Source organism: Rhinolophus sinicus, chromosome 4, assembly GCF_057876585.1.
Source record: "Rhinolophus sinicus isolate RSI-liver-muscle chromosome 4, RSI-T2T, whole genome shotgun sequence".
Taxonomy (NCBI): domain Eukaryota; kingdom Metazoa; phylum Chordata; class Mammalia; order Chiroptera; family Rhinolophidae; genus Rhinolophus; species Rhinolophus sinicus.
The window spans coordinates 43,717,638-43,740,398 of NC_142504.1; the positions used below are offsets into that span (position 1 = coordinate 43,717,638).

The window sequence follows — 22,761 nt, forward strand, 5'->3', positions numbered from 1 at the left end:
CTGAGTTCTCTGAGCATCCTTATAACCAGTTTTTAAACTCTGTGTCTTATAGATTTCTTGTCCACTTTGTCTAGTTCTTTTTGTGGAGCTTTGTTCTGTTCTTTTCTTTTGAACATGTTTCTGTCTCCCCATTTGCACTGATTTCTTGTGTTTGTTTCTATGTATTATGTAGGGCTGCTATGTCTCTTGGTCTTAGTAGACTGGTCTTGTGTATAGGTGTCCTGTGGGGCCCAGTGGTACAGTCTTCCTGGTCACCTGAGCTGGATGTGCCAAGTGTGTCACTTGTGTGGGTTGTGTGTGTTCTCCTGTTGTAGTTAAGCCTGTGTTACTGTTTCCATGTCAATTGGAGGGAATGACCTTTGGGCTGATTGGTTGTGAGGACTGGCTTTCTAGTACCTACCTAGTCTGCCTTCTGGGTGTATCATCCTTGGAGGTGGCCAGATGATGCTCCAGCTTGGTCCAAAACTGGCCACCAGTTATGCCAGTTCTGGGGTCTCCTAGGAGTGGCCCCACCACAGGCCAACTTCAGCCACACACAGCTTTTGCCCTAAACAGGGCCCCCTGGCCTAAGCCACAAGCAATATGCAGATGGCCACCACTCATGCTGAGCCTGGAGGTGCCTTGTGAGGTCAAACTGCAAAACGAGGCTGGCTGTCACTAGTGCCGGGGTTGGAGCTGCTCAGGAAGCAGTACAGGACACACCAAAGTCAGATGCTGCTTGTTTGGATTTTGTGAATCTTTGAGAGATTTTTAGGATAGTCCACAGTATGAGCCAAGACAGGCCATTTATATGGAAAATCCACTAGAAGTGGGTTGGGTATGCCCACAATTAAGTGGAGAGAATCACCATGGTTGGGTGAAGTGTTAGCCAGGTTGATGGAAACTTAGATATGGTGGCCACCTGTGTCTCACATCAGGATGGGAGATGACTCAGTAATGAAACAATGGCTTCTGCCAGCACTTCTGTCTGGGAGAAAGTTTCCCCTTCAGACATTGTCCTCAAGCCATACTACTGAGTTCCTGCCTATATGTCCTTGGCAACTTTTAAGTTGTTGCCCCAGCTCTTGTACTCAGATCAATTAAGTCTTTCAGTGAGTAAGTCCATGCATGGGTCCTTTAAGAGGAAAGCCTGGGACCTCAGCACCCCTCCATTGCACTCAGCCACAGTCTCTTATGGGGACTTCTCTCCCTGGCACTGGAACCCATGGTTGGGAAGCCTGGTATGTGGCTGAGAACCATCGCTTTTTGGTGGGGGGAGAAGGGGAGAACCTCAGCAGCTGAGATATCCCTCCTGATTTTTAATGGTCACAGATGGGTGTGGGGCCAGCTCATTCCACATCTCTACCCCTCCTACCACTCTCGAAGTGGTTTCTTCTCTATGTCCATAATTGTTGGACTTTGGTTTACCCAGACTTCAGATGATTCTCAATGATGGTTGTTCTGTAGTTTAGTTTTAATTTTGATGTGATCATGAGAGGAGACAAGCACAGCCTTTACCTATTTTGCCATCTTGATCAGAGCTCTCATGTTCATTTTAAATTCCATAACCTGATGAGCACATTGTCATTGGAGAAAAGTCCTGCTCTTGTCTATCTGATGAAGTAGAGAATGGATATCATCCTGTGATTATATAAAGTTGAATAACTGTTTTTATAAGTGTTCCAGTGCCTAGTGACATTTTAATACTGAGAGGGTTCTATGTATATGAAAAACATTATTTTTCTATATGAATCATTGATAAAGGCAGTCACATTTAATAAGAAACCAAAATATGCACTATCTTCATAAAATATTGCTTTGTAAAGTTCTGGGGAGGGAGGAAGAGAAGGTTAGATGAATTAGATGGATAGATGGATAGACAGACAGACAGACAGATAGATAGATAGATAGATAGATAGATAGATAGATAGATAGATAGATGATAGATAGATACAATGAGCTTTGGATACACATTATTAATTAAAGGTGATTTTCCCTTAAAATACTATAAGAAAATACTTCAATTATATTATCATTATGTTTATCAAATTCTTTGCTGTTTGATAGCCAAAGATATTTACATATTGTATAGTCAAAATGGGCATTTTATTTTATTTTCTAGACTTTCTAATAAGTAGTTTTAGATTTTATTCTTTGTTTTGACACATATGTATTTTACACTGGGAGTATTTATCACATCATAGATTCATATTAACCACAATCTCAACTGGTTTTCACAGACAGAAGTTATGGGGAATTCTCTCTCCCACACTGGAAATAATTTATCTGTTCTTCAAGAAAAACACATGTACCCAATATCTTTTTGCACCCATCTTGTGAGTGTTGCCCATATTTTAATGTTTTTAAATTACTCAAATTGATTTGCAAGACAGTAGAATAACGATAGGAAAGTTGATTCCCCACCTCCCCCACCACATGTCTAAGAAAGTTTTCATAGAAAATTAAAATTACTGAATGTTAACTTTTTTTTCTCTCTTATGGGTCCTTAAAAGGAATATTAAGTAAAAGTTGCTAAGATTAATAGTTGAATAGCTGTTGTTTTCTTCCAGAAATTAACAGCAGATTTTTCTGAAATACTGGATGATATTCACATTTTAAAACTAGTAAATATATTATCAGATCAGTACCATATCGACATCTATTTCATATGCATTATATAATGCAGTGGTCTCTTTTGCTTTCTTGTCCTTCCTTTCTCTCTTTCCCTCTCTTTTTCCTTTCTCTTTGCTTTTCTTTTTTTCCCCTTCTCTTTCTTCCTTTCCTTCCCTCCCTCCCTCCCTCCCTCCCTCCCTCCCTCCCTCCCTCCCTCCCTCCCTCCCTTCCTTCCTTCCTTCATTTCTTTCTTTCTTTCTTTTACTTTTTGGTGAAAATGAAATATTTGTAATTCTCTCAAATGTAAAGACTTCAAGGTGAGTCCTAATCAGTGTAAGAAAATTTTGTCATAAAAATTTTACCAGTCTGTTACTACCTCTATTTAACAGTGTTTGTTGACAACATAACACCCCACCCCACCCTATCACTACTAACAAACTGAAAGAAAAGCATCTGGCAAACAAGGGAAATATCTTAATTAATACTTCATGGTTTACTGATTGAGGCTGTCTAGTGTGCTAGTATTTAAATTCCATATGCTTTAAGATTTAACATAGACTTAACCAGGAAAAATGCTATTTTAAATGATTAGAAAAAGAGTTAATTTTTTTAAGTGATTTGAATTATATGTACTTAGGGCCTCTGGTTTTGTTTAAGTTTTAGACCACAGGTTTCAGCATACAAATTCTGTATTTGTTTATTAAAACAAGTATTTTGTATGCAAATTTGTTACTCTGCTAAAGCTTCTCTTTTGCTTGAAATCATCTATATATGCAGATAAAAGTACATTAAAATGTGTCTTTACCAAAGCTCATTTAACTCATTACAATGAATTTAATCTCTATCATGGCAGGTGTGTTTTTGTTTACTTTTATTTTTGTTTTGTTTTTATTCCTGCATGACCAGCAGTATACCCACCACGTATGCAAACATAGTTAATGCAGAATTCACAAAGGAACTTGATTCACAAAATAGAAAATAGATAAACTAAAATAAAAATTTTTTAAAGGAACATTCCCTATCATAATAAAAAAGAAAATAGATAAAGTAGAAAAGTTTCCGGGTACTTTTTTATGACATATTTATATCTTCATTTGTCTCCCTTTAAAAAAAAAAAAAAAAAAAAAATCTTACACTTTATTAGAATAATAAATGGTGATAAATTTTTATGTTATACACACTTGGGTTTCTAAAGTGTGATTGTCTATTTGTCCATGGCCAAAATCCCTCTGGTGGAGCACTTGGCTATCCTTAGTTTATTTCAATGCAAAAGCAGAAACATCCTCCAAAAATAAATTCTATATATTGTTGTTGAATTTATTTTTTTAATGATGAAATAGCTTTTTTTTTTTATTTAAAGCATTGTGCTAGGTGCTAAGATATAACAGCTCTACAACTTAGTCCCTGAAAAATTCAACTTTGAATAATAACTAACATTCAGTTTGATTCTACCTCTCAAATTCTGTCTGGATGGATGGATGCCCATCATGATCTTTCTATTGGAGGTTCTGCATAAACTTGTTAAATATTATGGTAAATTTTTTCATAAAAACCTTACCAGGCTATTGCTATCTCTATTTCACAGAAATAGCAAAGTTGCTAAGTTACTAAAACCTTTGTACTAAAAGGCTAGAACAGTGGTTTTCAACTGTTTTTAAGTCAATAAAACACATTGTTTTAGTTAAGACATTATCTGGTTTCAAGGATGAAACTAAGAGCAGATTCTTTTATCTAATCTAACAGACTCCTATAGAGCACACAGTTTAATCGCTTATTCCTGGCTCTCACCACTCCTAGATCCTGTGGGCAGAAAGAGTACAGTATTCAGCCTGATAACAGTGGGGTTTTTTAATATGGCTGTAGGGATAGAGTGGGACACAGATGCACTAATGGAAGAGAAGAAAAGGTAGGAATGGCTACAGTGTATAGGTTCAGGTTTCTGTCCCCAGGAGTGCTGGCTCAGGGGTGGGTCAGCAATTTTACGCGTTAGTTCCAGTGTGAATCAGCAAGAAAGTCAAAAGGGTCTCCTTTTATGGAGTTAACTGGATATAATCATGGCACTTAATAAAAATTGTTCAGAGTCCTAGCCTAGACAACCAGTGGAGAAACAACACAGCAACTTTCAAATTATAATGGGAAGGGGTGACCGGTTATATCAGTTAGTTAGAGCACGATGTTTGTAACACCAGGTTTGCCTATTGCCACATGGGCCGCTGTGAGCTGCACCCTCCACAACTAGATTGAAACAACCACTTGACGTGGAGCTGATGGGTCCTGAAAAAAACACACTTAAATAAATAACAGTTAAAAAAATAGATTTAAAGGAATTTTTTTAAAAAAAATTTATAATGTTAAAACCAATCACTTTTAAAACCCAAAGTGCCTAAATACAAACTACAACATTTTGACACTAGTCCAGGTACCACCATTACCAGGTAGCATTTGGGGGGATGATGAAAGTTCTATAAAGAGAACTTTTCTCTCAAACATCTATTTACCATGTTTCCCCAAAAATAAGACCTACCCCGGAAATAAGCCCCAGTTAAGATCGTCAGCTAGACGAACACATTTAGTACGTTATGACGATGTTCCAGAAGAAGACATGACTGTATTTGAATAAATGTAGATTGTTATACATGAAAAAATAAGACATTTCCTGAAAATACGCCCTAATGCGTTGTTTGGAGCAAAAATTAATGTAAGACCCTGTCTTATTTTCAGGGAAATATGGTATACACCAACAAATCTATCACACATGCTTCGTACAATACAAGCTAAGGCAGCATTTATCTGCTTACCTTTAAAAGAGGCCCCTACCCCAGAGCCATCTGTGTACAACACTCTGCGCTCGGCAACATCCCAGTCCCCAGGCTCTTGTAATTCTGATTAGCCGAGTTAGAAAATCACCCATCTAGAGTTTAATAATTCTAATGGACCCTAAACAAAAAATTCATTTTCACTGAATCTTGGTATCTTCAAATGCAAAGTTAAAAGTATATGTGTTTTATTTTTCTTTTGTTTTTATTAGCTACCTTAATGATTTGGATAGAATAACAGCTCCTGGATATGTTCCCAATGAGCAAGATGTTCTACATTCTCGAGTGAAAACAACTGGAATCATTGAAACTCAATTCTCCTTTAAAGACTTGCATTTCAGGTATGATCAAATATCTTTTCTAACTAGGTATCAACAGAAATATGCATCAGGTTCCATATTTCTTCACAGAGAAAAGCGCTAACCCATGTTCAAGTGCAGTGGGTCCTTGGGCATGTTCACTAGGCCCAGTTTACTTTGTACCACTGTCCTTTATTGCCTTCCTGTAGCCATGCACATAAACCTTCATCCTGAGTCTTGTCTTTCCCTCCAAGAAAAACACCTCTGTCTTGAGCAGTTGGGAACTCAATTTTATTTTCCTCATACTTGAAACTGATACCCTACTTTGGGAAAAAAAAAAGAAATACATTTAAATAACATTTAAGCAACAGGTGTCAGAGATCCTATTTCCTTTGCCTTCCTACTCTTCCATTTGCTTGAAATATTCTTATTACTTTGTTTCCTTAACTTAAAAATGCAAATAATAGAGAAGAGAATTATTTGAATGTGATGCTATTTACTAGCACAGCAAGGCCTATTTTATAAGAATTGTTTGGGTATGAAAATGAGTCCACTGTTTTCATTGCACTTGCATTATCAAGATCTTCCTAGAAATTTTATTGCAAAATTACTAAATTACTATTCCCAGAAATAGAAATCCATACTATAGTGTTAGAAAACGTCCCTTAACACTTAAGCATCTCTCCCTACGAATTGTGGATAAGATGGAGTATTAAACATGAAAACCAGGCTCTACATACAACCTTTAGTAAAGAAAAAAGTCAATAAAATATAGTCATTCACATACGCAATAATGTGAATACTTTTAAAAAGTAGAAAACCTAGAAAAAAGTGACAAATCATTCACATCAATTTGTGAGGAAAATTTTATTTCAGCAGGATAAAAGCGTTAACATATTTTAAGTATTAAAATGGGTGATAAATAATACCTAATTAAACTAGTTATTACATAGATGGCCAAGATATTTTCAAGTTAATATGGAAAAAAAGTTCTTCAAAATTTATGCATAAATTTCAGGCCCACAAATAGTTATTTTTCTGAAAAATGAGACAACGATCAAACCAGTATAACGGGACTGCAAAGACTGGGATCGAAGTTTCTTCAGCCCTGTCATCACTGTGGTGCTGGTCCCCTTTGGCAGCAACTTTCTCCAGAACCAGATCTTTGATTCAGTTTCTGGGATTTCCTTTGAGACCCCACGTTCAATTGATTCTTCCCTCTGCTCCTCCTAAGCCTATCAAAGCATTTTTGACACACTCCGTTTTCATTCTTATTCTCCTTCTCCTCTCCAAATTTCTCACTGAAACACAGACTTGAAGCCAGGTGTAGGCCTTGAGTCTAGTCCTACCGAGTTTCCAACCCCGGGCTCTCTATTTGTTAGCAGCAGTTGTTGAGGAACAACATTACCTATTCTCTACTTGTCTAATGAGTTTGCTGTAAAGATTAGATGACTAACGTAAAGTTCTAGCAGAAAGTTATAACCTGATGTTAGCTTATCTTGCATACATTAATGAAGTTTCTGGAGCCTAGATTGTCTGGATCATAAACCAGTTTTAAAAATTAATGTCACATGTTGAACACCTAGAAGTTCACAGCCCTGGTCATTCTCTATAACACGGACCAATTTAGTGTCTTCTATCATAAATAGTCACTATCATAAATTATCTTCTTTTATTTATCTCTTCCTTGAACATTCCAAGCCTTAGAGCCTTTGCACTTGCTGTTTGCTGTGACTAAAATGCTCTGACCTTGGATCTCTGCAAGGACTGGCTCCTTCTTATCATTAAGTCTTCAAATTAAATGCCATCTCCTCAGTGAGCCTTGACCATCCTATCTATTAATCATCCTTGCATATCCCTATCACTACCACACAGCAGTGTGCTGGTAAACAGACTCTCAGGCGCAGGGGGAAGAGGAAAGACTGATTTGTGGCCCTTGTTGATTTCTTTGGTGTAAACACCATGGCAATGGCCAATTTCAACCTACCAACATGAAGTTGCTAAATGCAGAGTTGGGGAGAAATGCAAACAAACAAAGCTCTTACTAGCCATGCCAGTGTGAGCGGGTACCATGACACTATAGATATATCACACTATTTTTTTTATCTTTTTTAAAACTTACTAATATCTGAAATTGCCTTGTTTCTGTATCAGTTTGCTGTTTTTATTTCTGTTTCTGCCTCAGATGCTCTGGGCTCCAGAGGGCCAGGGGTCATGTCTGTTTACCACTCTATCTTCTGTAATTATCACCATGGCTAGCACAGAGTGGGCATACAGTCGACTCTTGCTGGATGAAGAAATGTACCATGCCAAACACTCTATGTATATTATCTTTACACCCTCACTGTAACATGATGATTGGGACATTGCTATGAGTATGTAGGGTAAAGAATCAAGAAATGGAAGCAAAATAAGGTTAAAGAGTTCCCCAAGATAATACATAGAAGTGCTACAAATGTGAACAGAATGCGCAGATTTCTAACTTCTTACAGTGCATATCACTGATGGGCTATGGGTAAATTCGGGCTGGAATCCATTCTTTTTTCTATGAAGTAGGTGCTTCTTCCAATATTGTTGATCATTCATAATACCCTTCAGAGAGAAGGAAGGAGGAATTAAATGAAATGCCAGCTTGTTGAAGAGATATCTTTGAGTTGGAAAGGTTCTGTGGGACTTCACAAGTCTGTGCTTCTAAAACGGAGATAGGTGATGATTGCCAATGAACACACAAAACCTCAGAAATCATGTTCATTTCCTGGAACTTCTATTTCATCCACTACTAAATAACATAAATATTCACAAATTTTAAAAACAAATATTCTGAGCAGAATACAACATTTGCTTTTTTTTTTTTTTTTTTTTTAATTAAAGCATTGTTTTGAAGGTACATTTCCCAGAATAGACCGCTTCAGATTATACCTCTAGACCTCCACTGGTGCATGACCATTTTACTGTTCTGTAGTTCTGTGGTTAATTTTGTGAAGCATTGTCTTAAGTCATATAGGTAACTGTTCTCCTATTTTGCTTTCATATATTGCTGGCCATTATGGAGGAATGAGAAATGTCTTGCTAATTCTCTATTACAGTATCAATGCCAAAATGTATGGTATTTGTGAAATGGATTGTGAACCCCAAAATAAGTTAGCACTTATTTTGACGTGATATTTTTAATACTACACAACTACTACCTCTTTGCCATTCAGTAGAGCAAGTGTTGAGCTCTTTTGTTTCCTTTATAGCAGGGATATCCAAACTTTTTTCAACGTTTTTTACCAAAGGCCATATGCAGTAAAATACACAAACAGGCGGGCCACTCACTCAAGGTGAAGTACGTATTGCCTCACCTGGCTTATTTAAGTAAACTAAATATATTTTTGGAATTTGCTGCGGGCCAATTAAAAATGGATTGCGGGCTGCAGTTGGCCCTCGGGCCGCAGTTTGGACACTCCTGCTTTATAGGTTTTGCTTTCTTTCTTACTCAAGAGGGTGTGTTATTAAAGCCATCTTCTATGAGAATGCATGGAATTTCTCTAAAAAAGTATTTAAACAGTAAAATTTTGAACATGTTTAAATTTTACTATAAAATATAAAAACACAATTATATTTTTTATGGAACTCTTTAAACCATTTAAATATGTTTTTAAGTTTAGTCATTGCAATTGAGATATATTAATCCCTTAATAAACCTTACAGTTAAATCACCTTTTGGGGGGAAGTACTGAATAAAATTATCCAAAAGCATACAGGTTTTTGTAGTATAAAGTTTTGTAGTATTTCTATACAGAAAGTATAAAAATAATGTACCTTTCAACTTCATTTTAGTAAGTGGCTAGGTATTCATATATATTCACAAAATATATTGCATTAGCATTGATTTGTATTCACATAGCATAAATCATCCTATGACTATTCAAAATTAGACTTAATTTACATATTAAATTAGAGAACTCCAGAATTTTAAACAGAAACTTCAAAGTGAAAAATTATTTCTGCCAAAGTACTGTATCACCTTCATGTATCATCTAATTTAATGGAAATCACCTTAGAATTCTTATCAAACCAGAACTCCAATTGTCAAACTGATGAAATAAATTATCATTAAAGATATTAAAGTCCATATAAATGGAAAATACAATGTAAATTTGAGCCCATTTTTGCTATAAAATAATTCCACAGAACAAAGAATTTATCGATATACAAGGATTTATTAAACAACTATAGAGAAGTCACTTTCTCCCTAAGTGCTCTATGATTACGAAACAGAAATTGAAAGAGCATAAAACTATAAGGGAGCCAAGGAAAAGAGGTCAGCAAATATTACAGCATAGAGCTGTAGATTTTGTAAGTTTAACGTAGCTATTTTCAACAACATTCGAGTGGATCCAATATGAAATAAATTATAACTTTACTGAATTTGAAGTTGAATCATCCAGTGTGTTCATGTCTGTGGGGTAGGAGTCATCTTAGCTCAGGAACAAATGAGTCTGGTGTCTACACAGCAGTTATACTCAACTTAGCTTTGTTATTCTTTATGAGGTCTCTTAGAGCAATAACTCATGTACACTATCTATTTGTTTCAGGTATGTTCATGGTTAATATTACCCAAATAATCTATATAACATAATGTGTAATTTATTCTAGTGATGTAATTTATTTTAATGACTTAATTAGTTGAATTATTCAATAATTAAATAATTATCTAGTGGGCATTTAAAGTTCCAAACACACACACTTAGTAGAAAGTATACAATGGTCTGAACACTGAACAATTATGGAAGTTTAGAGACCCTGGCTACTTTACATTTCGATTTTGTTGTTTTAACCACAAACAATTAAGGAATTTAGAATGATTTCCATGCATATATGATGTGTCTGCAAGTATCCACCCTGATTTTTAGAACTGGGCACAAGAGAAAGACTTCATCAGGTCATTTTGCTATGACTGGGTAGTGATGACACAGATCCACCTATTGGTCCTGTCATATGTAGCCATCTAAAGAAGTTATACCAATTGAGATAGAACCAAATATCTGGAATAAATCCCACTCAACAAAATAGTTTAAAATAAATTTCTACTCAGATTAGATCTTATTATTCTGTGGTCAAATAAACGAAGATGTCAGAAAGTATGATTTTTCTAAGAGAGTCACATCCCTACAGGATGAGCAAAAACATCCAACAGATAAACTAGCTGCAATAGCAATATTGATTTTTAGCTATCCTAAATTATACAATGATTTTGCAAGCACTATAAAGGGCAGATTATTTAATAATAATCTCTTCTGATATGAAGTATGAATAATATTGTGTGGTAAATATTTAGCCAATTTTTTATCTTAAATCCATAAAACTCAGCAGCTTTCCCAACTGTTTAAAATAGACTATAAACTCAACTGTTTAGTCAACTGTTTAATATAAAGCCATAAAACTCTGATGCCTTGCCCTATATTAATGCTATGGACAACTTAACAAATCAGTATTCAGCTGTCACGTAAAAGCATTAGTGGTCAATTTTTAGCTGCATCATACATTTCAGGCACTTTTTTTTTAAATTTAAGAATCCTAACTTTAATATCAGACTTTATAAGGAAATATGTATTACAAAACAACAACAACCCTTTACCTAAAAATTAGGATTCAAGTTCCATTCAATATCATTTAGGTGCTCTGGTTACCTTAATTATTCAGGGAATTAAGAATATTCAAACTGTATCATATGTCCATTCATTAATTGTACATATAGATTTGACCAAACCAAATGTTCATCAGCGAGCATCTGTGTTTTTCACAGAATGGTCATGATGGAATACACACACACACACACACACACACACACACACACACAATACTTCTTCAGTGAAATATACTGATAAGGAAATGCTCTATTTAGGGAATCTCCAAATAGTTTCAATAAGCTATAATGCTTTACACCTTTAAAATAAGCCCAAAATTAAAATTTAGAGGAAATGCTGAATTGAGAAGAGATGTGTGAAAAATAAATTACTACAGCAGCAGAGAAAATTATGTAAATTTTCTTAGGACTAACATAATATCCAGGAGAATTAATATAAAAGCAAAACTCCAGCCATTGGTATGATTTGCTAATGAGCATTTCAGGTCAATAATGTTTTTATTACTAGGGACTCCCTGTAAAAATTATTTTAAAAATTAAAAAACTTTCAACATGAGACAAATAAGATTATCTTCTCTGAAGTAAAATATTTAGTTAACATGCAGGAAATCTGAGCAATTATCATAAGTCACCTGAAGAATATACTCAGATTTGCAAGATTTGAATATAATCATTGAAAATATAAATGTGATTATAGGAAGAACATATCCGTCAGATAGAAAAAAAACATAGAAATAGCAGCTACAAACAAATGCTAACGCGACTAACCCAAGCCCTGTTTAGTTGAGAAAACTTAATCAACGTATCCTGGAATTTGATTCCTACTGCACTGTCATCCCAGCTGTGGAATTTGAACATTGGGCTTTCCTAGTACAAATATTCCATTCATCCCATGACCTTTATTCTGATTCCATGATTAGTTAGCTCTCCATTATAGGATGCCCACTATCGAATCAAACCCTGAGGAGAGGATTAGAGCCAAAAAAAAAAAAAAGAGGAATGAATTATAGAGGTTCTTATGTGTTAGAATTTAGTGCATGGAAATACAAGGGGTGGTTTTAATTTGAAAGCCCCGCGGGAGTTTAAACCTAGTGATGTGCACTGCATCCTCAACTCATCAAGTTAGTCCACAAGTTAATACATTTTTGTTCAATCACAGTATCACATTTCTTTGCCAACAAGATTCATCATGTGTTTATATATGATTAAATGAAAAAATATGTGCAACACCTAGACTCCAGATGGTCTACACTTTCTGTATTAAAAGAATGGAACAAAACTCCTGGAAAGGGGAGTTTTAAATTTTTGCCCAGTGACCTGTCTGACAACACATACAACTACTGTCTGACCTGAGGCAAGAAAGATAGACTCCACAGAAATAATTGCAATTAATTGATGAGTGTTTGATAGCTAACTGTAGAAACTATGTATTTCCTGGGGACTGCTGGTCTAAGTAAATGGATTTAAATTTAATGAGATTCACAACAAAGCTTGACAACTTCCACAGCATAATTACCATTCCCACAGAACCTATCATGGCACCTGGCACTTAGCAGCCTTAACAAATATTAGCTGAATTAATAAGCCTTGGGCTAGCTGCTTAAAGGGCTGATCTGAAAAATAAGAATAAGAATCATACATACCTTATAAGTTTATGGTAACATTTAAATGAGTTAATTGTTGTAGCTTATGCCTGGCAAATAGTAAACTCTTATTAGTTGTGTTATATTAAGATTAAAACATTATCATGGTGATATGGAAATTTATGGAGGAAATAAAAGTCGTGATCTGAACTATTTCCATTTCTCCCACAATTTATAGTTTATTTTAATAAAGGTAGTTTCAATAAAGTAATAAAGCTCTATTTTTTAAAATTAAAAAAGACTAAAATTCTTTTATGTCAAAAGTAATTTTATGTCAAAAGTAACATTGTCTAAAAATTTAAAAGTCTGAATGCATAGTTATTATCCTTTATATCATAAGAATGTTGACTGATTTTTAAAAATTAAATTTGTTCGCTAACTTTCACATAATACAACCTCTACCTCCATTTATATTGGTAGTCTGAAACTGTAGAGGGTTTGGATATCAGCAGCACATATAATAGTCTTTATTGACACATTTAAATTTCTAAACCACATAACTATTGAACTCTTAAATATTGCCTTGAATACTGTGATTATCTTCTCTTTTAATCTACTACTGAATGGAGTGATTTGAATTGGTGCATTATTCTATCTATCTATCTATCTATCTATCTACCTATCTATCTATCTATCTATCTATCTATCTATCTATCTATCTATCTATCTATCTATCATCTATCTATCTATCCTATATACAAGTATATTTGAAGAATTTTAGTTCCATATACCTGTTCTCTACTTGGTTGACATGTGAAATGTGAAGCATAAAGAAATATAATGCACGGTACTTTCAATTATCTTTAATAAGCCAGCCGATTGACATTTATTACTCTAAGTATAGTTATTACCTTTGAAATCTCTGTACAACTTGAATTCTTCTTGGTAATATCTTTTGATTAAACAATTACATAAGCCCCATAATTTCATGCTTTGCCTCTTTTCCTCATCAAATCTATGTTCTGGGAGCGGCCAGCTGGCTCAGTTTGTTAGAGTGCAGTGCTCTTAACAACAAGGTTGCCGGTTTGATCCCTACATGGGCCGGTGTGAGCTGCGCCCTCCACAACTAGATTGAAACAATTACTTGACTTGGACCTGATGGGTCCTGGACAAACACACTTAAAAAAAACATCTATGCTCTGGACTCAGATCAAAGTGATCTAACATAAGAGCGAACAAACCAAATGAATATTGTTAATTCCCTATGCAAAACTCTCTCATAGTCTCCCCTTGACTGCAATATAAAATTTAATCTTCTCTTGTAATACAAAAGCCCAGTAAATATATTTCTGGCCTTACACCATTTCTGGCCTCAGACTTCTTCTTGCCTAACACCTTAGACTTCTTGCCTGATACCTCAGACTTCTTGCCTGCTCAAATCATTTGCTCTTGCTGTTTCCTCTGTTACCTCTACTTGGGACATTCTTCCCTAGACATCTACTTGGCTCAGTCCCTCAAACCTAATTTTCTTAGGTTTTTGTCTAACTATCATCTTCTGCAGTTTCTAGTCACTCCATTTCAAATTACAAACCACCCCCTACACTCCCTATCACATATGTGTCCTGTCTATTCACAAACACATACACACATACCACTATCACCACCAGATTAGAAGCTTGTTGAGGTTGAATATCTAATACCTGACACAATAAATAAATATTTGATGAATAAATGAATAATTATCAGGCCATATATATATATATATATATATCAATATTTTTCCCTTAATCTTCATGTTCTCAAAAATATACATTACTTGCTTACTTCAAAAATGCCATGTTCTCTCATTTCTTGATGACTTGCACATGCACTTTACATAAAAACACCCCCTCCACCCCATTGACATGGAATGTATTCATTTATTAGCAAATATTTATTGCATGTCTATTATGTGTCAGGCATAGGGAATATACATCACTGATAAAGAAAAGGTCCCTGTCCTCATGAGGCCACTATTCTATTAAACAGGTAAAAAATAAACCAGTTAACAATTGATTGTGACAATTACTATAAAGGAAATAAAGACAGCGATGTGATGGAATTTAAATGAGTGATGGGGAGAGCCTTCTTTGTGGAGGAGATATTCATACTAAGACCAACTATTAAGTTGAGAAAAAAGAAGTGTTACATAGGGAAAAGGGAATCATGTCACATGGGAAGGAGACAAAAGTGCAAAAGTCCTGAAGTAGCAAAAAATCAGGTTTATATTAAAGGAACTGAAAGAACAGACTTGTGATTGGACTGTATAAAAAGAGGAAAGTGGTATGAACTAAGCTTGGAAAGGTAAGTAAGAGCCAGAACAGCTAGAGCTTTAGTGGTCATCAACCAGCTTGTGTTTGATTCTGAAGGGAAAACAGAAGCCATTGAAAAGTAGAAGTCTTTTAGTGGCACTGGTGACAAACATTGGTGGCTTACACAAGAGGAGAAGAGTTGAAAAGAAGAAGATGAGTTAGAAATTGCAGTTTGGATATGTTCCATACAGAGGATAAGGGGAAGGGAGGGATTAAAAATGTAGCTCCGTATTTAGCTGTTATGTCCACAACGGTGCCTTTTCCCAAAACACCAAAACAGAGGAAAGGCCAAACTTTCAAACATCTTCTCTGAGTAAGTATTATGATCCCTCAGGCTGACTTATTTTCCTCTGGGTTCACATTCTCCCTTGCATATTAGAATATTTATTAAATAATAATAACCTATTTATTTTCTCTCTACAACAGAGAACTCTTTGAAGATAGCAACTGAATCTTTCCATTTTTGTGTCAGTCCGTAGAAGACAAAAAAATAATTGTTTTCTAAAAAAATTTTATTCAATTTATTTAAACTAAAACACAAAAACAAAAGTTCACCATTTCTCCCACCTCCACCTCCTACCTCTTGCAATCACCACTCTGTTCTCTGTGTCTATAAGCTTGAGTTAATTTGTTTGTTTCTTAGATTCCACATATAAGAGATATCATACAGTATTTGTCTTTCTCTGACTTATTTAACTTAGTATAATACTCTCAAGGTCCATCCATGTTGTTGCAAATGGCAAGATTTTCTTCTTTTTTTTCTAGCTGAATAATATTCCTTCATAGATATATGGTTATCCATTCATCTATCAATGACCAATTAGGTTGCTTCCATATCTTTCTTGGCTATGTAAGTAATACTGCAATGAACATGGGGATACAGGTATTTTCTCAAATTAGTGGGGTTTTTTGGTTAAATACCAAGAAATAAAAATGCTACATCACATGGTATTTCTATTTTTAATTTTTTGAGGAACCTTCATACTGTTTCCCATACTGGCTACATCAATCTACATTCCCAAAAGTCTTTCCTTTTCTCCACATCTTTGCCAGCATTTGTTATTCCTCATCTTTTGACAGCAGCCTTTCTAACAGGTATGAGGTAATAGCTCACTCTGGTTTTGATTTGCATTTCTATCATTATTAATGAGGTGGGACATCTTTTCATGTAACTGATAGCTATCTGTGTTCTACAGAAAAATGTCTTTTCAGACTTCAGCACATTTTTGAAGTTTTTTTTAAATTAAAATATAGCTAACATACAATATTATATTAGGTTCAGATATATGTCATTATTATTCAACATTTATATACCTAAAGAAGTGATCACTATGATAAGTCCAGCAACCATTAGACACTGTACCACGCTATCACAATATTATTGACTATATTGCCTATGTTGTACATTACATCCCCATGACTTATTTGTTTTATAACCGGAAATTTGAACCTCTTATTCCTCTTCACCTTCCCCCCTTTTTAATGTTTCAATTATAGTTGATATTCAATATTACTTTATATTAATTTCTGGTGTACAATATAGTGGTTAGATATTTATTTAACTTAAGAAGTGATCCCCTGACTACTCTAATACACACCTGGAATCATACATAGTTATTACAATATTATTGACTATATTCCTTATCCTATACTCTAAAGCACTACTTAGTAATAAGAAATTTGTACTTCTTAATCCCTTCCCTTTTTTCCCTACCCCCTAACCCACCTCCCAACAAGCAACCATCAATATGTTCTCTGTATCTATGAGTTTATTTCTATTTTGTTTGTTTGTTTATTTTGTGCTTTAGATTAGACACATAAGTGAAATCACATTACCTCTGTCTTTCTTTGTCTGACATACTGCACTCAGCACAATACCCTCCAGGTCCATCCATGCTGCCATATATAGCAGGAACCCATTCCCTACCATAGCTGAACAATATTCCAGTATATATATATAAAGGCCATATATATATATATATATATATATATATATATATATATATATATATATATATATATATCGCTTCCTCTTTATCCATTCATCCATCAACAAACACTCAGGCTGCCTCCACATCTTGGCTATTGGAAATAATGCTACAAGGATATATGGATGCACATGTCCCCTGGAAGTAGCATTTTGAGATTCTTAGATAAATACCCAGTAGTAGGGTTACTGGGTCCTTCTCTGTCTCTTGTTAAAGCCTTTGTTTTAAAGTCTAATTTGTCTGGTACAAGTATTGCTACCCCAGATTTCTTTTTTTTCTTTTCCCATTTTCATCTTTTTCCCATCCCCTTGCTTTTAGTCTTTGTGCATCTTTTGATCTGAAATAAGTCTCTTACGGTAGTATATATAAGGGTCTTATTTCCTGATCCATGCAGCCCTCCTATGTTTTTTGATTGGAACATTGAATCCATTTACATTGCAAGTATACTTGTTGATAGATATGTAGTTATTACCATTTTATTATTCATATTTTTTATGTCGTTTTTTTTCTCATCTTAAAGAAATCCTTCTAACATTTCTTATAATACTGGATTGGTGGTGATGAACTCCTATAGCTTTTTGTTTGTTTGTTTGGGAAGCTACTTATTTGTCTTTCAATTCTAAATATTAGCTTTGCTGGGTAAAGTTATTTTGGTTGTATGTCCTTGCTTTTCAACACTTTGAATATTTCATGCCAATCCCTTCTGGCCTGGGAAGTTTCTGTTGAGAAATCAGCTGACAGTCTTATGGGAACTCCCTTGTAGTTAACTAACTGCCTTTCTTTTACTGCTTTTAAGATTCTCTCCTTGTCTTTAACCTTTGTCATTTTAATTATGATATTTCTTGTTGTGGACCTCTTTGGGTTCATTTCTTTAAGACTTTCTATCCTTCATGGTCTTGTATGTCTATTTGCCAGCCTAGGGAAGTTTTCACTCATAACTTCTTCAAATCGGTTTTCAATTCCTTGCTGTCTCTCTTTGTTTTCTGGTACCCATATGCTGCGAATGTTGGTCTGTTTGATATTGTCCAAGGGGCCCTTAAACTATCCTCCTTTTTTGGTATTCTTTTTTCGTTTTTTTTGTTCTGACTGGGTGTTTTCTACTACCTAATCTTCTAAGTTACGGATTCAGTCCTCTGTTTCATCTAGTCTACTGTTGATTCCCTCTAATGTATTTTTCATTTCAGTTACTGTATTCTTTATTTCTGTCTGGTTCTTTTTTATGTTTTCCATATCCAATTTTATGTTTCCTTTCTTTTTGTTGAAATTCTCCCTGAGATCACTGAGCATGCTTATAACCAGTGTTTTCAACTCTGTCTTGTAGATTGCTTGTTTCCTTTCTTTTTTTTTTTTCTCTTTTTTTTTTTTTCAGTTCTTTTTCTGGAGCTATGCTCTGTTCCTTCATTTGGGACATGTTTTTTGTCTCTCCATTTTGGCTGCCTCGCTATGTTTGTTTCTATGTATTAGGTAGGGCTGCTATGTCTCCTGGTCTTAGTAGAGTGCCCTTATGTAGCAGGTGTCCTATGGGACCAAATGGCACAGTCTCCCTGGTCTCCTGAGCTAGGTGCTCCAGGTGTGTTCCTTGTGTGGATTGTGTTTGCCCTCCTGTAGTAGTTGAAAGTTGGTTGCTGTTTGCACATCAATGGAAGGGATTGATCCTCAGTTTGATTGGTTATGAGGACTGGCCATGACTGCAGTGCAGAGCTGTTCAGCGGCTAACCCTATGGAGCAGGATTTGCTTTAGCAAGGCTCTGGTACCTGCCCAGTCTGCCCTTTCTGTGTGTCATCCTCAGGGAGGACCGGGTGATACTCCAGCTCAGTCTGACTCTGACCACGGGATGTGCCAGCACCGGGGCCCCTCCATAGGTAAAGTTCAGCCACAGCCTGTGTCCTTCTCAGAAACACCTAGCATGAGCCACAGAGCAATCTGCAGATGGCTGTTACCAGTGCTGGGCTTGTAGGTGCCTTTAGAGGCCAAGCTGCAAATCGAATCCAGCTGTCACTAGTGTCGGGTATGGGACTGCTCAGCAAGAGGTATAGGACACACTAAAGCCAGATGCTGCTTATTTGGGTTTTGTGAAACTTTGAGAAATTTTAGGAAAGTCTGCAGCCAAAACTGGCCGTTTGTATGGAAGAGCCACTAGAAGCAGCTTGTACCCAAAAGTTGGGTGTGGCGGTGTCTGAAGGAATTCCAGACATGGTGGATGAATGGTGTTAGCTATGTTGATGGAGACTCAAATATGGAAGCCACCTGTGTCAGCATGCTGGGAGGTAGAGGGCTCAACAAAGAAACAATGGATTCTGTCAGCACTTCTGTCTGGGAGAAAGCTGCCCCTCCAATTCAGCTAGACTCTAGGTAATTCTCCGTGATGGTTGTTCTGTAGTTTAGTTTAGTCATGAGAGAAGGCAGGTATAATGTTTACCTATTCTGAAATCTTGACAGGAAGTCTGCCAATTTTAAACGTGATGTTTGCTTTTTGCTATTGAATTGTATGATTTATTTATCTTGACTCTTAACCCCTTACTAGATATATGACTTGCAATTTTTTTTCCTATTTAGTAGGTTGCTTTTTTTACTTTCTTGATAGTTTCCTTTGTTGTGCAAAAGCTTTTTCATTCAATATATTCCCATTTGCTTATTTCTGCTTTTGTTGCTTTTGCTTTTGGTTTCAGATTTAAAAAGTCATTAGCAAGACCTATGTCAAGGAGTTTTCACTTATTTTTTCTTCTAGGAGTTTTATGGTTTCAGGTCTTACACTCAAGTTTTTAATCCATCTTGGGTTAATTTTTGTGTATGGGGTAAGATTATCATTCAGTTTCATTCTTTTTCATATGAATCCAGTTTTCCCAACACCATTTAATGAAGAGACTGTCCTTTCCTCATTATATATTTTTGGCTCCTTTGTCATAAATTAATTGACCATACATGCATGGGTTTTTTCTGGGCTCTCTATTCTGTTCTATTGTGTCTATGTGTCTGTTTTTATGCTGATACTATGCTGTATTAATTACTATATCTTTGTAATATAGTTTGAAATCATGGAACATGATGCCTCAAGCTTTGTTCTTCTTTCTCAAAATTGCTTTGGCTATTGGGGGTCTTTTGTGGTTCCTTACTAATTTTAGGATTTTTTTTTTTTTGTATTTCTGTGATAATTACCATTTTGATAGGGATTACATTGATTCTGGAAATCGCTTTGGGTAGTAAGGACATTTTAACAATATTAATTATTTCAACTCATGATCAATTTAAATAACTATTTGAGTGCAAGAATGAATGAATCTAGAAGGAGCTAAGAAAATAGCCGTGAATCATAATATCAGAACTATGGTAGCTTCCAATCTTCTTGTTGGTTCTGTCAATTCAAGACTATATATAGACTTTGATCAGAATCTCCTAAGGCTAACTTTCTTACTAAAACTCTAAACTACTTTAAATTTCCCAGGTGCCCAAAGTCAGTGTGTGAATTATTTTATTCTAGTCTGCATGACTTTAAAAAAAAAAAAAAAAAGAAAGAAAGAAATTTCATTTTTTAGTGCTAGAGATGAAAATTGGCCAAATAAGTCTTATTCTATAATCAATAAAAATTTAAAAGGAAACTTTTAAAGATATGACAGCATTCATCTATAAGTCTAAATATTAATCTTACTATGAATTGTGGAAGATATTTGTAAAATTTGTTATTCTGTTATTTTTACTTTTTCAAAGAATGTTCGATGTAGGTGGACAGAGATCTGAAAGAAAGAAATGGATTCACTGCTTTGAAGGTGTTACATGCATAATATTTTGTGCTGCACTCAGTGCCTATGACATGGTCCTAGTGGAAGATGAAGAAGCGGTAAGTCCGAAAGGAAAATAATGCCAGGGTGAAAAACATGAGTTTGTAGTTTCCAACATTACGACCACATTTTCTATCACAATTAAGGCCTTCCAAAAAAATATGTTATTTCTAGACCCTTGTTTATAATGCCCAACATGAGTATTTTGCAGATAATAATCCCACACATTCTCATCTTTTAAACCACACAGAACAGAATGCATGAAAGCCTTCACCTGTTCAACAGTATCTGTAATCACAAGTACTTTGCAACAACCTCCATTGTCCTGTTTCTCAATAAAAAAGATCTCTTTCAAGAAAAAGTAACCAAAGTGCATCTTAGTGTCTGCTTTCCAGAATACACTGGTAAGATACTTTTCCTTTAACTATGTAGTAGTGAATTCTTGTCATATAGCTGGAATCATACAATATGTGGAATTTTCTAACTTCTTTAATTTTTTCAATTTTAAATGGAGTATGCATTTAAGTGCCCTCCATATCTTTTCATAGGTTGATAGCTCTTTTTTTTTATTGCTAAGTAATATTACATTTCATAAACAAACTAGGTTCTTTACCATTTCACCTATTGAAGGACATCTTGGTTGCCTCCAATTTGGGGTAATCATGAATAAAGCTGCTATAAACATCCTCACGCTGGTTTTGGTATGGATATAATTTTTGGTGTAAATACCCAGGAGCACAAGTTCTGGATTGTATGGTAAGAAATTGTTTAGTTTTGTAAGAAATTGCCAAACTGTCTTCCAAGGTGCCTGTTTCATTTTGCATTCCCACCATCATTAAATGAGAGTTCCTGGGGCTCCACATCTTTGTCATCATTTAGTGTGGTCAGTATTTTGGATGTTAGCCAAGTTCTTTGTTTTAAAGATTGTCCCTCCTGGAATTTTTCTCCTAGTAACAATAAAGTGGGAACAAAATCTTACCTCCTTGGAAAATCTTTGTGCTATTGTCTTAGCCTGTGTAAGGTCCCTACTAAGCAATTTCTCTTATAAAGTACATCAACGGGTCACTTTTAGCTGCCCTGTATTGATTAGCCTTCTTATTTTATTTCTGCCTTTTTCCAATTGACCCATTGTGTATCCTGCTACTAGTCTAATCTTGCTCGACACAGCCTTCACTGGCTCTTTATTAAACTCTACTAAAACATCAGTCAAGAGCAATTCTCTGTGGTCTTACATATCTCATCACAGCTACTTTGTTTGGTTTAGCAACGTAGTACATAATCTGGCCCAAACCATCTGTTCTACTTCATTTCCTACAATTCCTCTAAATGAATCTTTAATTTCCACTCGACTGTATTCTCCAAAGTACACATTCACTTCCTAACCCTACCATCAAGTCTAGTGTTACAGGCCATTCTCACTCTCACTTTTGGTTTTCACTCATACTATTTTTCTTCTCTATTCTAGCTATTTCCAAAGGTCCAGGTCAAATACGAACTCATTCTGTAGTTCAGTCATGTATAATTTATGTTCTTCTTTCAGTTCATATTAAAGCACATGCACAGACCCATGTACACATATACATACACAGCCTTTCACATACATGTCATATGATATATATATATAATTACTTTATAGATACATATATACATATACATATATATATATATATATATATATATATATATATATATATATATATATTTACTTCTACTGTATTGTGAG

At 35.1% G+C, this 22,761-nt stretch overlaps 1 protein-coding gene across 1 annotated transcript in view; it reads left to right on the forward strand.

Moving 5' to 3' along the window:
* Positions 1–22,761, forward strand: part of GNAT3 (G protein subunit alpha transducin 3) — a 45,622-nt gene that overhangs the window by 21,057 nt on the left and 1,804 nt on the right. The window contains exons 5-7 of the mRNA XM_019746884.3: positions 5,621–5,749; positions 20,968–21,097; positions 21,289–21,442. Coding sequence (XP_019602443.2) covers positions 5,621–5,749; positions 20,968–21,097; positions 21,289–21,442 — 413 coding nt within the window. The remainder of the gene's footprint in view (positions 1–5,620; positions 5,750–20,967; positions 21,098–21,288; positions 21,443–22,761) is intronic.